The 15,503-nt window shown below is 43.7% G+C and overlaps 1 protein-coding gene across 2 annotated transcripts in view; it reads left to right on the top strand.

The window, feature by feature from the left end:
* LOC141128049 (S-adenosyl-L-methionine-dependent tRNA 4-demethylwyosine synthase TYW1-like) overlaps positions 1-15,503 on the top strand; it is a 349,357-nt gene that overhangs the window by 65,027 nt on the left and 268,827 nt on the right. The window contains exon 7 of one of the 2 annotated variants that reach the window (XM_073615095.1): positions 7,133-7,255. In XM_073615095.1, the coding sequence (XP_073471196.1) occupies positions 7,133-7,255 (123 nt within the window). Of the gene's footprint in view, positions 1-7,129; positions 7,256-15,503 lie in introns of both variants that reach the window. The other variant, XM_073615094.1, reaches the window with a different exon arrangement.

Below are 15,503 nucleotides of genomic sequence, written 5' to 3'. Positions count from 1 at the left end.
CGGAGATGGATTCAAGACCCCCCAGTAACGAGGTAGAAGTAGAAACTGCAGAAGAAATCCAGCAGGCAAACCAGCTCCCTACCAAGGGAGAAATCGCTGAAATGTTTGCGAAACTGGAGGCCTCAATCAGAGGTGAGATCAGCGCTGTAAATGAGAACATGAGCCACCTATTAACCAGAGTGGAGGAAGTTGAAACAACAGTGGACAAACAAGGAGAAGAAATAAGAAACTTGAGACAGCAGATAGAAGTGCTGCAGAAGGAACAGAGGTATATAAGGTACAAAATGGAAGACCAAGAAAATCGCAGCAGAAGAAAAAACCTCCGGATTAGAGGCCTCCCAGAAGCGCATGGTGAAAAAGAAAACCTACAGGAAAAAAAAGGAGGAAATTTTCTAAGATTTGAAGAGCCCTTGCAATATCAGCGGTAATTTAAACCTAGACAGAGTCCATCGAATTAGGAAACCAGCCGAAATTAGGGGAGACACTCCGCGGGATGTAATAGTGCGATTCCATAGCTTCCGGGACAAAGAACAGATTAGCATGAATTTAAGGAGAAACCCACAGGTGAAGTACGGTGAAACAAATTTACACATCTTCCAGGACCTAGCCGCAGAAACTCTAAGCAGAAGAAGAATTTTGAAGCCATTACTAGCTGCCTTAAAGGCGAACGAGGTCCAATACTCCTGGGGCTTCCCTGCCAATCTTACTGGACGTAAGGACGGCCGAAAGGCGGTGCTGAGATTTCCGGAGGAGACCCAGAATTTCTGCGATCGACTTGGAATCCCAGTAATGGAGATCCCGGGGTGGTGGGAGAAAAGCGGAAGTCAGGAACACTTAGGGGACCCTGTCACTTGGAAACCAATACTAATGACAAAAGAACACAGGGACTGAAAGAGGCCTCGAATGTTAAAAGTGATTGAAAATGGATTTGTCTTCCTCTTTCTCTCTTCCCTCTTTGTTTCTCTCTCTATACGATCTATTGTCGGTGGGGGCGGGGGGGGTGGGTGGAGGGTGTGTGGGAGGGATGGCTGGGATTACACCCAGGGGGAAGCTCTTGGCCAGACTAGACCCTCCTCTGAGCTCAACCTCTGGGGAGTAAACCGTGTGGCCAGGTGGAGTGGGTAGGCCAGGGTTTCTTTTTTCTTCATTTAGGGGGCTCATGTGGCACCCCAATACTCCCCCCAACTTGATGGGAAAGGGGAAAAGGCGAGGGGCTGGGCGGGAGGGATTTGGGGGGAGGGAGGTGGGTGGGCAGGAGGAGGGGGGGGGATGGGGGGGGAGGGTACACGGGTGGAGAGGGAGGAGGGGGGTTGAGGGAGGGGGGGTGGGGGGGTTAAGGGTAGGACGAGACCAATCCAATCCTTGGTGGATCCGACTATTCAGCCAGGAGGGGCTACGTAAAGGTGTAAATGGGGCTAAAATAACAGGATGGCTGGGATAAATATAGTCACATATAATGTGAGGGGCATCAACTCCCCCATAAAATGTGCGAACATAATGGGAGAATTGAGATCCCTGAAAGCAGAGGTGGTCCTCCTTCAGGAGACCCACCTATACCTAGGCAAAAGCAAGAGAATAGCTACAAGCGAGTTTCCGTACTGGATCTATGGAGACTCCCCGATAAGAGGGGCAAAAGGAGTGGCGATTGGTTTTGCAAAGGGAGTTGGGTTCACAATAGAGGAGAGAGTAATTGACCCGGAGGGTCGCTTCTTGTTCATAAGAGGTAGCTTGAAAGGGATGGAATGTTCCCTGGCAAATATCTACTGCCCAAATAATAACCAAGCAAGGTTCCTAGTGGGAATCTTGGCAAAGTTTGAAACCTTTAAGAGAGGTAGGGCCATTATCGCAGGAGACTTCAATATATGTTTAGAGCCAGGTAAAGACAGTACGTCGCGTGCTCGGGGGTCCGAAGGCAAGTGGATGAAAAAACTCAGGAAAAAACTGCGTCATCAGCAGCTGGTAGATATATGGAGGATGCAACATCAGAACATAAGAGATTATACCTTCTATTCCCCCGTTCACGCGACATACTCTAGGCTGGACTTATTCTTCGTGGAGCATCGCTATGTGGAAGAGGTTGAGGGTACAAGCATAGGGCCAATGACGTTCTCGGACCATGCCCCGGTTAGCCTACAAATAAAATTAAGCAAGCATGAAACACGGAGCAGTAGCTGGATACTTAATGAGGACCTCCTACATGATGAAAAGATAGACAAACTTATTAAAGAAGAACTAGAATTTTACTTTAAAGTTAATACCGCTGAGGAAACATCAGAAACTATGGTCTGGGAGGCCCATAAAGCCTATATCAGAGGGATCATGATTAAGGCGGGTGTAGAGAAAAAGAGAAGCCAGGGAGAGACCTTTCGCGTGCTTCAGGAGGAAATCATTAAATTAGAGCAACATCATAAGAAAAAGGGGGATAGCGAAACACTGGCAAAACTATTTAGGACCAGGGAGGCTATACGGCAGTTAATTGAACAGGAAAATAGGAAGAAGTATAACCTTGTTAAAAAAGAAAGGTATGTAGGCAGTAACCGACCTGGTAGACTCCTGGCAAAGATATTAAGTAAAAAAAATAAATAACAAATATATCGACAAGATAAGATCTAGAACAAACGAGATCCAATATAGGGATCCAGATATTGCAAGGACGTTCCAAGAATTCTACAGTGAGCTTTATTCCATAAATAGAAATGTAACAACTAAGGAGAGGGAACAAAAACAAGCGAAGATCAAAAATTACCTAAGTGAAGTGGGAATGACTAAATTATCGGAAAATGAGCATACCACACTGGAGTCCCCTATTACAGAGATTGAAGTTAGAAAGGCAATTAGAGAAACACAAGTAGGTAAGAGCCCAGGACCGGATGGGTTGACAGTGCTTTATTATAAAAAATACCAAGACTATCTAATCCCTAAACTGTGTGCCTATATGAACGACATAGGAGACAAGGGGGAAATGAGCAGAGAAGCCCTGGCAGCCAATATTACGGTTATTCAAAAAGAGGATAAGGATGCGACAGTTTGTTCAAACTATAGGCCTATTTCCCTGCTAAATGTGGATACTAAATTATTCGCAAAAGTGATTGCGAGCAGAATGAAGCAGGTAATAGAGAAGATCATACACCCGGACCAGGTGGGGTTTATTAGAGGTAGACAGGGACGGGATAACAGCATCAAAACCCTCCTAGTAGCCCAGGAAATCAAAAAGAGCGGAGTCCCAGGTCTACTTCTATCCATAGACGCTGAAAAAGCGTTTGATAGCGTAGACTGGGACTTCATGATGAGTACGCTCGAGGAGGTAGGCTGTGGGGAGAGGATGTGTAAATGGATTAGGGCCTTATACTCAAGACCATCGGCAAGAGTGAAAATAAATGGCACCTTCTCGGACCCAATCGACATGTACAATGGTACAAGGCAGGGGTGTCCAATCTCCCCCATGCTCTTCCTGTTGACGTTAGAACCCCTTCTATTAAGGATAAGGCAGAATAGGGATATTAGTGGGGTCGTAATAGGGAATATGGAATACAAACTGGCCGCCTTTGCAGATGACATCCTGCTGTATATAACCCAGCCAAGGATATCCCTACCAAATATCATGGCTAACCTAGTAGAATACGGAAAATTATCAAATTTCAAAGTAAACCCAACTAAATCTGAAGCACTTGAGATAAACCACTTCAAGGAGAGTGACCACTCCTACCAAAAACACTTCCCCTTTGTGTGGGGGAAAAAAGAACTGAATTATCTGGGGGTCAAAATCACTACATCAACCGAAACGCTATACCAAGCGAACTTTATAGCACTGTTAAACGAGGTAAAAGCTGAATTGAGTAGAATTCATCTGGGTCAACTATCCTGGGCGGGAAGAATCAACATATATAAAATGGTTATACTGCCGAAAATAACTTATAAAATGCAAATGATACCAATAACACTCCCACATACATACCTCAGAAGGCTACACTTAATGTTTTCAAAATTTATTTGGAGGGGAAAGTCACCTAGATTAAAATTCTCACAATTGATTAATACTAAAGGTAAAGGGGGATGGGGAGCACCAGATATAAGGAAATATTACGAAGCTATCGCTATAGCCAGAGTGACTGAATGGGTCAAAAACATAGAAAAACAATGGGTAGTAATAGAAAATAAAATTAGTGACACTAAACTGGATAAGATTATATGGATTTCGCCTCAACAGAGAAAGTACAGCACTGAAACGCATGCAATCACTAAACACGCACTTAAGATATGGGACACCCTTCACAGAAAGGAACACTGGGAGTATAACTCACCCTTAATGCCACTTAAAGATTTAGAACAGTTTGCACCAGGGAAAGAGGAATGGTTTGGTAAATGGTTACTAGAAGAAAATATACAACTAAAAGACATAATGCATAGGGGTCGAATATGCTCATTCCAAGAGATGCAGGACAAAAGAGATATGTTAGTCATTAACCCCTGGCGCTATAGCCAATTAAAACACTATGTTGGTTCACTCCCACAGCCAATAAGATCGGTGGATAATTTAACACCACTAGAAAAAATATGCGTGGATAGAGAGGGGAGGGGGGGTTTCTCCCGGATATATAAAGTTCTAGTTGATTTAGAAAGGTTAGAAACCCCGGACTATATAGGGAAATGGGAAAAGGAGTTAGGGAGAAATCTTACAGATACAGAAGTCTCCCTGATCTTGAAAAGAGTCTCAGCTACTTCAGTTAATAGTAAACTCCTAGAATTAAATTTTAAATGCCTGACCAGAATGTACCTGACCCCCGATCGGGTGCATAAAATACATAGGGATAAGTCGCAATTTTGTTGGAGGGGCTGCTCAGAGATGGGGTCAATGGCCCATATCTGGTGGCTATGTCCGGAAATGAAAAGGTTTTGGGGCGAAGTAAGAAAATTTATCAAAGTGATAACAAACTTGGACGTCCCAAATGACCCTTGGATCTGTTTATTCCACATGAGTGATATGCCGACTAAAACATATCTCAGAACACTTTTGCCACATATTATTGATGCAGCTAAGAGCTTAATCCCTAAGTATTGGCAAAGGAAAGAGAGGCCAAAGATGAGGGAATGGTTTAATAAAATTAATGAGATTCAGTGCTTGGAGTACCTAAGATTTAGCGAAGGGACAAAAATGGGGGCCTTTGAAACAAAATGGAAAGACTGGGAAAAATTTAAAGAATCTCCAAATGCGGTTGAGATGTGGTCTACATAAGTAGAGGAATGCAGAGGACTGGATGGATATGGTCTCGGGGGGGGGGGTAGGGGGTGGGAGGGGGGGATGGGTAAAAGGGAAGCATTAGCTATCGTTGGGATAATTATGTATCCTCTTTTGTTTTGTAATATACTAAATTGGAGTACCAAGCAAATGTAAAGCCACGATGATGTGACGATAAGATGGGAAAGAAATTTGAATTTTAATATTTGAAAAATCTTTTCCCGGGAGAAACCTTCAAGCTGAAGTGGCAAAAAAAAAAAAAAAAAAAAAAGTAATGACGATCTGTGATTTTTATCGTGACTGCGACATTACGGCGAACAGATCTGACACTTTTGACACTATTTTGGGACCATTGGCATTTATACAGCGATCAGTGCTATAAAAATGCACTGATTACTGGCAGGGAAGGGGTTAAACACTAGGGGATGATCAAGGGGTTAACTGTTTCCTCAGCATGTTCTAACTGTAGGGGTGATGAGCTCACTAGAACATGACAGATCACTGCTCCCGATCACTGGGAGCAGTAGATCCCTGTCATGATACTAGGCAGAACAGGCAAATGCCTTGTTTACATCTCCCCGTTCTGCCTCTCCGTGCCGCCAGCGGACATCGAGTCCATGGGACCCGCGGGCAGCGTGTGCGCCAACTAGCCGTGGATGATGCAGCGACGTACGGGTACATTGTTTTGCGCACCCGTGCCACTTTGCTGACGTATATCAGCGTGAGGCTGTCAGCAAGTGGTTAATGACCAAGCCATTTTTTGCGATATGGCACTGTATTACTTCAGCTGACAATTGTGCAGCCGTGCGACGTTGTACCCAAATAAAATTGTCCTTTTTTTCCCACAAATAGAGCTTTCTTTTGGTGGTATTTGTTCACCTCTGCGTTTTTTTTATTTTTTATACTATAAAAAAAAAAAAAAAAAAAAGACTGACAATTTGTGAAAAAAAAAAAATCTTTTTTTTTTTTTTTTTTTATTTTCTGCTATAAAACACACCCAATAAAAAATTGTAAAATCTAATTTCTTCATCCATTTAGGGCAATTTTGTATTCTGCTACATATTTTTGGTTAAAACAAACAAAAAAAAAAAAAACGTATACTGATTGGTTTGCGCAAAAGTTATAGCGTCTACAAAATACGGACTATAATCACTTTTATTCACTGTATTTTGTAATTAAAATTTTGATGAATTTATCTACCAGGTATTAAGTATTATTCAAAATCATTAGCCATTATTTAATGAGATAATATACTAGTACATTATGGAAGACTTGGCTTAAAACAAAGCCCTCCAGTGGCCTGCAATCACTGCTGACAGGGCTTCCATTTTCACCTGGTCTTCTTTCCAGGTTTGCAGGCTCTGGCCATTTAATTGGACGAGCAGCAAAGTCGTCCCTCCTCCGCAAGTGCATGGAAGTAATAGCTGCGGCACAGAGCTCTGAAGGGGTGGTATATGTATGTCGCCCCTTCAGAACGCATGCGCCAGTGACCTCACTGGTTGCAGAAACAGTGAATAGCTCGATACTCTTGGGAGATATTCCTTGTACCTACAGGTAAACTTTATTATGAGCTTACCTGTAGCTACAAATGTCCAAGCAGTATTTTACTACTGCTTTTAAAGGGAAAACCGTTCTCATCTTTCAAGTTTGCAAACTGTTGCACTTGGTTGCTCAGGAATACAGTCTTGCAGGTCTGTAAACCTGTTGCATAGACAATGCTGAAGGAGACGCAGCCTTTTGTGAATAATTGTGTCGCTAATCTGCTTGCTTAATGTCCCTCATTGTTCTGATCCTTTCTGTATTGTCACTCTCGTTTTATCACCTGAGTAATGTGCCCCCATTCTCCATAGATGGTTTTTCACACATGATAAGCATATTGATCTGTTTCTTTAGCAGGAGGAACTTTATGAAACCACCAGTGAGTCAGAATCTGAAGGGGAGAAAGAAGCTGGAGGAGACAGTGGTCTAATTGATGTAGAAGATCTGGGCAAAGTAATGAGCAGCATGAAGAAAGCAAAGGTATATTGCATAAAGTTTTTCAGAAAATAAAGGCACAATTGCTTTATTGAATTGCTGTGTCTCCATGTGTCTTCCTAAAAGGAAAGCTGTTCTGAGAGCATTTTTAAGGCTGCGTTTGTTTACCATTATTTCTGAAAATGCTAGCTACCGTAATCTCTCTCTCCAAAGCTTTTTAAGTCATTAACCGTGAACAAGCATACAGAAAAAGAATATTGGTGAAAACAGAACTCCTGATCTGCATTCTATACTTGTTCAAGGTCTGTGCTTTAGTGTAATTGTCTTTAAGGTACTGAAGCCAATGGGTCAGCATTGTAGACAGGGATCTTGTATTTCCAGAAGATGTCAGTATTGTCCACCTTCACATTTATCTCATGACATGATTCCTTATGTGTTTGCTGCCATATTCGCAGTTCACTCATTAACATGCATTATATTAAGGGAGCCCAGTAACATCAAATGGCACTTATGCCTGTTGCCCTACCTTAGCAGACTAAAATCTTCGAATGGTGTAAAAAGTACAATGGAGATCCTACAATAATTAAAAGTATGATTTCTTGTATTTTTCTTCTATAGCTATGGTATGTAGTCATAACCTGAGTTTGCACTTACTAGTATAACTTGGGTTTCTGCAAATGCATATCTTGTGAGTAATATCCAACTAGCATAGTGAGAGGTGTTAATGCTAGCCAAAATGATCTGATTGTAAGTGCTGCAGCCGCTGACCCCCCCCCCCCCCCCCAAATTGTGGCAGCAGTATGTGGAGAAGTCCTCCATACTAGCTGTCAGGTTTTGAAAGCAGAGTGGCTGTGTGGGCAGGGCCCTGCACGGCCACATCATTCATACGCAGAGCTCTGTGTATGAATGAACTACAAGTCCTGACAGCCTAAGCGGCTGTTGGCTTGTATTCCTCAATTAACTACTATGGTGCTGTGGAGCACTGTGGTAGTTCATTGAGTCTTCCTGTCAGTGAGTATCGGCTTACCTGTACAGGCAAGTAGATGCACTGACCGTGTGCAGAAGACCTGCATGGCATCAGCGATTTCTTGATCGCTGGTGCATTGCTGTACAGGCTTCTAATACAAAAAGTTAAAGGACATTTTTTTTTTTTACCTGCAAAAAGATGTGCATTTATTTTTTGTAGCAGAAACAATTGAGTACTGTCCATGATACGTTTATTTGCACAAACATACAACTTTTCAGGACAAGCTTTCGAGGTATGTCCCCTTCAAGGTCCCAGCAGTACCTTGAAGAAGGGGACATACCCCGCAAGCTTGTCCTGAAAAATTGTATGTTGGTGCAAATAAAAAGTATCACGGACAGTACTTAATTGTTTCTGTCGCAAGTGCACTTATTTTTTTGTACAAAGGTGAATGTCTCTTTTAATGTACACTATATTACCAAAAGTATTGGGACACCTGCCTTTACTGGCATCCCAGTCTTCGTCCGTAGGGTTCAATATTGAGTTGGCCCACCCTTTGCAGCTATAACAGCTTCATCTCTTCTGGGAGGGCTGCCCACAAGGGTTAGGAGTGTGTCTATGGGAATGTTATACCATTCTTCCAGAAGCGCATTGGTGAGGTCAGGCACTAATGTAAAGGAGAAGGCCTGGCTTGCAGTCTCCACCTTAATTCATCCCAAGGGTGTTCTTTCGGGTTGAGGGGGGTGCAGGCCAGTCAAGTTCCTCCACCCCAAACTCGCTCATCCATGTCTTTAGTCTTTATGGACCTTGCTTTGTGGACTGGTCCAAATCATTTTGGGGGGGGGGGGGGGATGTGGGTTTTTTTTTCAGGGGTTGGGCTTGGTCCCTTAGTTCCAGTGAAGGTGGGTGTCAGCATACCAAGACATTTTTGGAGAATTTCATGCTCCCATCTTTGTGGAACAGTTTGGGGATGGCCCCTTCCTGTTCCAACATGACTGCGCACCAGTGCACAAAGGTCCCTAAAGACATGGATGAGCGAGTTTGGGGTGGAGGAACTTGACTGTTCTGCACAGAGTCCTGACATTAACCCGATAGAACGCCTTTGGGATGAGTTTAAAACGGAGACTGCGAGCCAGGCCTTGTCCATCAGTGACTGACCTCACAAATGCGCCTCTGGAATGTCCCAATACTTTTGGTAATATAGTGTATATGCTTGGGTAGTAGGCACATTTGTCTCTGTTTTGAAGACTGATAACCATCGGCCAATGTTTATAGGTAAAGTCCTTGGTGTTAAGTTGACAGGCTGTATTCTTGGGTACTCTCTAATACTGCAACTGGGTTAAAAGATGTCAAAATCTCTTGGCTATGCTTTGCTTGAAACAGGTAGTCAGTTCAATGATAGAAACATTTGCAACTGTATATATAATGATCTCATTTTAAAAATGTAAAAGCCAAACTTACATGTTTGATGTGAAGTTGGATATCAAAAGTGTGAACTATCTGGTAATATTCAGCTGTTGCTAGGATATTCAGTAAAACTCTATTTTATTCACAGTTATTGAAAAATATATATTTGTGCCAATTCTAAATGGTATTGGTGTTTTAGAACACTTTGCAAAGTTTTTTTTTTATTTGTCCACTAGATGTCAGTAGAAGTGGAGCTACCTTAGGTGAACAGTGACGTGCCTTACAATAAAGGAATTGACTGCATTGCTCATCGCCTATGAATGGACTAATGTAATACTGTCGAGCAAAACTTCTCTGAATAATTGCCTTCTTAAAACCACTCCATCATCATTTGAAGCTCAGTTTAGTTCATTAGTTCCCCCTCACCTAATGATTTCACTTTCTGCAGTTTCAGGGTCTTGATTTTTATTTCAGCAGATTATGATTTAGGGCATGTTTATCAAATAGGTGAAGGCTTTAATATGGGCACAGATTTCAATTTTATGTGTGTGTCAACTTATGACACCTGAGTTTTATAAACAATGACTTCAGCATAGACTTCCATTGCATGTGCATTTATAAATATCCATCAAGGGAAATGAAAGTAGAATTAAACCCTCCTATCCTTTACAGCTAAGGAAGCTGCCATCTTAGAGCCTGTTTGGTCTGTATTTGCCATGGTGTTGCACATATAATCAGCTATGACACCAGTAATTGGATGGTTGAGAGCAAACCTAAGCACACTACTAACTGTAAAAGTTTTAATGTATGGCATGCTGTGTATATAACGGATTTAAGAAACCGCTCAAGTGGTTGTACACCTCCAGACATGAAATATGAACAAAGCATACCCCCACCCCCATAGTGTGTACATACAGTGGGGACGGAAAGTATTTTTCACTCTTTGCTATATTGCAGCCATTTGCTAATATCATTTAAGTTCATTTTTTTCCTCATTAATGTACACACAGCACCCCATATTGACAGAAGAACACAGAATTGTTGACATTTTTGCAGATTTATTAAAAAAGACAAACTGAAATATCACATGGTCCTAAGTATTCAGACCCTTTGCTCAGTATTTAGTAGAAGCACCCTTTTGATCTAATACAGCCATGAGTCTTTTTCACACCTGGATTTGGGGATCCTCTGCCATTCCTCCTTGCAGATCCTCTCCAGTTCTGTCAGGTTGGATGGTAAACGTTGGTGGACAGCCATTTTTAGGTCTCTCTAGAGATGCTCAATTGGGTTTAAGTCAGGGCTTTGGCTGGGTCATTCAAGAACAGTCACAGAATTGTTGTGAAGCCACGCCTTCATTATTTTAGCTGTGTGCTTAGGGTCATTGTCTTGTTGGAAGGTAAACCTTCGACCCAGTCTGAAGTCCTGAGCACTCTGGAGAAGGTTTTCGTCCAGGATATCCCTGTACTTGGCTGCATTCATCTTTCCCTTGATTGTAACCAGTTGTCCTGACCCTGCAGCGGAAAAACACCCCCACAGCATGATGCTACCACCACCATGCTTCACTGTTGGGACTGTATTGGACAGCTGATGAGCAGTGCCTGGTTTTCTTCACACATACCGCTTAGAATTAAGGCCAAAAAGCACTATCTTGGTCTCATCAGACCAGAGAATCTTATTTCTCACCATCTTGGACTCCTTCAGGTGTTTTTTTAGCAAACTCCATGCGGGCTTTCGTGTGTCTTGCACTGAGGAGAGGCTTCCGTTGGGCCACTCTGCCATAAAGCCCCGACTGGTGGAGGGCTGCAGTGATGGTTGACTCTCTACAACTTTTTCCCATCTCCCAACTGCATCTCTGAAGCTTAGCCACAGTGATCTTTGGGTTCTTCTTTACCTCTCTCACCAAGGCTCTTCTCCCCCGAAAGCTCAGTTTGGCCGGACGGCCAGCTCTAGGAAGGGTTCTGGTCTTCCCAAACATCTTCCATTCAAGGATTATGGAGGCCACTGTGCTCTTAGGAACCTTAAGTGCAGCAGAAATTTTTTTGTAACCTTGGCCAGATCTGTGCCTTGCCACAATAATGTCTGAGCTCTTCAGGCAGTTCCTTTGACCTCATGATTCTCATTTGCTCTGACATGCACTGTGAGCTGTAAGTTCTTATATAGACAGGTGTGTGGCTTTCCTAATCAAGTCCAATCAGTATAATCAAACACAGCTGGACTCAAATGAAGGTGTAGAACCATCTCAAGGATGATCAGAAGAAATGGACAGCACCTGAGTTAAATATGAGTGTCACAGCAAAGGGTCTGAATACTTAGGACCATGTGATATTTCAGTTTTTCTTTTTTTAATAAATCTGCAAAAATGTCAACAATTCTGTGTTTTTCTGTCAATATGGGGTGCTGTGTGTACATTAATGAGGAAAAAAAATGAACTTAAATGATTTTAGCAAATGGCTGCAGTAAACAAAGAGTGAAAAATTTAAGGAGGTCTGAATACTTCCCTTCCCCACTGTAGTCTCATTAGTCACGTCTGACAAGTTTTCATTGCACCAAGAGAAAAAGGGTGACAGGAGTGAAGTCCAGCTGAATGACAGCCTCAGCTCTATTGCTGTGGAGTATGGAGGAGTATGTCCCTTCCCTCCAGTCGGCTCTTAGAGCTCTCTTTATTGAGCTCTGTACTGTATAGTGACATTTCATCTCTACACCCTTTTTTCTGACCGCTCAGACAAGCTAAATTCTGGATTTTGTACAGATAGAGAGAAGACCGCAGATAAACAGGTACAGCTTATGTAGGGAGATTGGTTTCATCTCTGTATCACATGAGGCCAGTCACTTGGGTATATGTGAGCATTTACAACCACTTAAGGACCGCCTCACGCCGATCGGACCCCCCCCCCCCCCGTGCCCGAGGCGGTCCCGTTTTGTTCCCCGGCGATCGGAGTGGAGGGGGAGGCCATCCGTTCGTGGCCCCCCCCTCGCGATCGCCGCCGGCCAATGGGAACATTCCTTTGCTGCTGTATGCTAAACAGCAGCAAAGGAAATGTCATCTCCCCTCGGCTCGGTAGTTTCCGTTCCAGCGCCGAGGGGAGAAGACATCAATGTGAGTGCACAACACACACACGCACAGTAGAACATGCCAGGCATACAAAACACCCCGATCCCCCAACCACCCCCCCCCCCCCCCCCCGTCACAAACCTGACACCAAGCAGGTTTTTTTTTTTTTCTGATTACTGCATGGTGTCAGTTTGTGACAGTTACAGTGTTAGCACAGTTACTGTTACCCCCCTGTAGGTCTAGGGTACCCCCCCAACCCCCCCTAATAAAGTTTTAACCCCTTGATCACCCCCTGTCACCAGTGTCGCTAAGCGATCATTTTTCTGATCGCTGTATTAGTGTCGCTGGTGACGCTAGTTAGTGAGGTAAATATTTCGGTTCGCCGTCAGCGTTTTATAGCGTCAGGGACCCCCATATACTATCTAATAAATGTTTTAACCCCTTGATTGCCCCCTAGTTAACCCTTTCACCACTGATCACCGTTTAACCGTTACGGTTGACGCTGGTTAGTTCGTTTATTTTTTATAGTGTCAGGGCACCCGCCGTTTATTACCGAATAAAGGTTTAGCCCCCTAATCGCCCGGTGGTGATATGCGTCGCCCCAAGCAGCGTCAGATTAGCGCCAGTACCGCTAACACCCACGCACGCAGCATGCGCCTCCCTTAGTGGTATAGTATCTGATCGGATCAATATCTGATCCGATCAGATCTATACTAGCGTCCCCAGCAGTTTAGGGTTCCCAAAAACACAGTGTTAGCGGGATCAGCCCAGATACCCGCTAGCACCTGCGTTTTGCCCCTCCGTCCAGCCCACCCAAGTGCAGTATCGATCGATCACTGTCACTTACAAAACACTAAACGCATAACTGCAGCGTTCGCAGAGTCAGGCCTGATCCCTGCGATCGCTAACAGTTTTTTTGGTAGCATTTTGGTGAACTGGCAAGCACCAGCCCCAGGCAGCGTCAGGTTAGCGCCAGTAGCGCTAACACCCACGCACGCACCGTACACCTCCCTTAGTGGTACAGTATCTGAACGGATCAATATCTGATCCGATCAGATCTATACTAGCGTCCCCAGCAGTTTAGGGTTCCCAAAAACGCAGTGTTAGCGGGATCAGCCCAGATACCTGCTAGCACCTGCATTTTGCCCCTCCGCCCGGCCCGGCCCAGCCCACCCAAGTGCAGTATCGATCGATCACTGTCACTTACAAAACACTAAACGCATAACTGCAGCGTTCGCAGAGCCAGGCCTGATCCCTGCGATCGCTAACAGTTTTTTTGGTAGCTTTTTATTGAACTGGCAAGCACCAGCGGCGTAGTACACCCCGGTCGTAGTCAAACCAGCACTGCAGTAACACTTGGTGACGTGGCGAGTCCCATAAGTGCAGTTCAAGCTGGTGAGGTGGCAAGCACAAGTAGTGTCCCACTGCCACCAAAAAGACAAACACAGGTCCGTCGTGCCCATAATGCCCTTCCTGCTGCATTCGCCAATTCTAATTGGGAACCCACTACTTCTGCAGCGCCGGTACTTCCCCCATTCACATCCCCAACCAAATGCAGTCGGCTGCATGAGAGGCATTTTTATGTCCTCCCGAGTACCCCTACCCAACGAACCCCCCCAAAAAAGATGTTGTGTCTGCAGCAAGCGCGGGTATAGGCGTGACACCCGCTATTATTGTCCCTCCTGTCCTGACAATCCTGGTCTTTGCATTGGTGAATGTTTTGAACGCTACCATTCACTAGTTGAGTATTAGCGTAGGGTACAGCATTCCACAGACTAGGCACACTTTCACAGGGTCTCCCAAGATGCCATCGCATTTTGAGAGACCCGAACCTGGAACCGGTTACAGTTACAAAAGTTAGTTACAAAAAAAGTGTCAAAAAAAAAAAAAAAATATATAAAATAAAAAAAAATAGTTGTCGTTTTATTGTTCTCTCTCTATTCTCTCTCTATTGTTCTGCTCTTTTTTACTGTATTCTATTCTGCAATGTTTTATTGTTGTTATGTTTTATCATGTTTGCTTTTCAGGTATGCAATTTTTTATACTTTACCGTTTTTACTGTGCTTTATTGTTAACCATTTTTTTGTCTTCAGGTACGCCATTCACGAATTTGAGTGGTTATACCAGAATGATGCCTGCAGGTTTAGGTATCATCTTGGTATCATTCTTTTCAGCCAGCGGTCGGCTTTCATGTAAAAGCAATCCTAGCGGTTAATTAGCCTCTAGACTGCTTTTACAAGCCGTGGGAGGGAATGCCCCCCCCCCCCCCCACCGTCTTCCGTGTTTTTCTCTGCCTCTCCTGTCTCAACAGGGAACCTGAGAATACAGCCGGAGATTCAGCCAGCTGACCATAGAGCTGATCAGAGACCAGAGTGGCTCCAAACATCTCTATGGCCTAAGAAACCGGAAGCTATGAGCATTTTATGACTTAGATTTCGCCGGATGTAAATAGCGCCATTGGGAAATTGGGGAAGCATTTTATCACACCGATCTTGGTGTCATCAGATGCTTTGAGGGCAGAGGAGAGATCTAGGGTCTAATAGACCCCAATTTTTTCAAAAAAGAGTACCTGTCACTACCTATTGCTGTCATAGGGGATATTTACATTCTTCGAGATAACAATAAAAATGATTTAAAAGAAAAAATATGAAAGGAACAGTTTAAAAATAAGATAAAAAAAGCAAAAAAATAATAAAGAAAAAAGAAAAAGAAAAAAAAAAAAGCACCCCTGTCGCCCCCTGCTCTCGTGCTAAGGCGAACGCAAGCGGCGGTCTGTCGTCAAACGTAAACAGCAATTGCACCATGCATGTGAGGTATCACCGCGAAGGTCAGATCGAGGGCAGTAATTTTTGCAGTAGACCTCCTCTGTA

The sequence above is a fragment of the Aquarana catesbeiana genome, linkage group LG02, assembly GCF_042186555.1.
Source record: "Aquarana catesbeiana isolate 2022-GZ linkage group LG02, ASM4218655v1, whole genome shotgun sequence".
In the NCBI taxonomy this organism is placed as follows: Eukaryota; Metazoa; Chordata; class Amphibia; order Anura; family Ranidae; genus Aquarana; species Aquarana catesbeiana.
The sequence above is the reverse complement of the archived record's forward strand: the minus strand, read 5'-3'. Positions and strand labels throughout refer to the sequence as shown.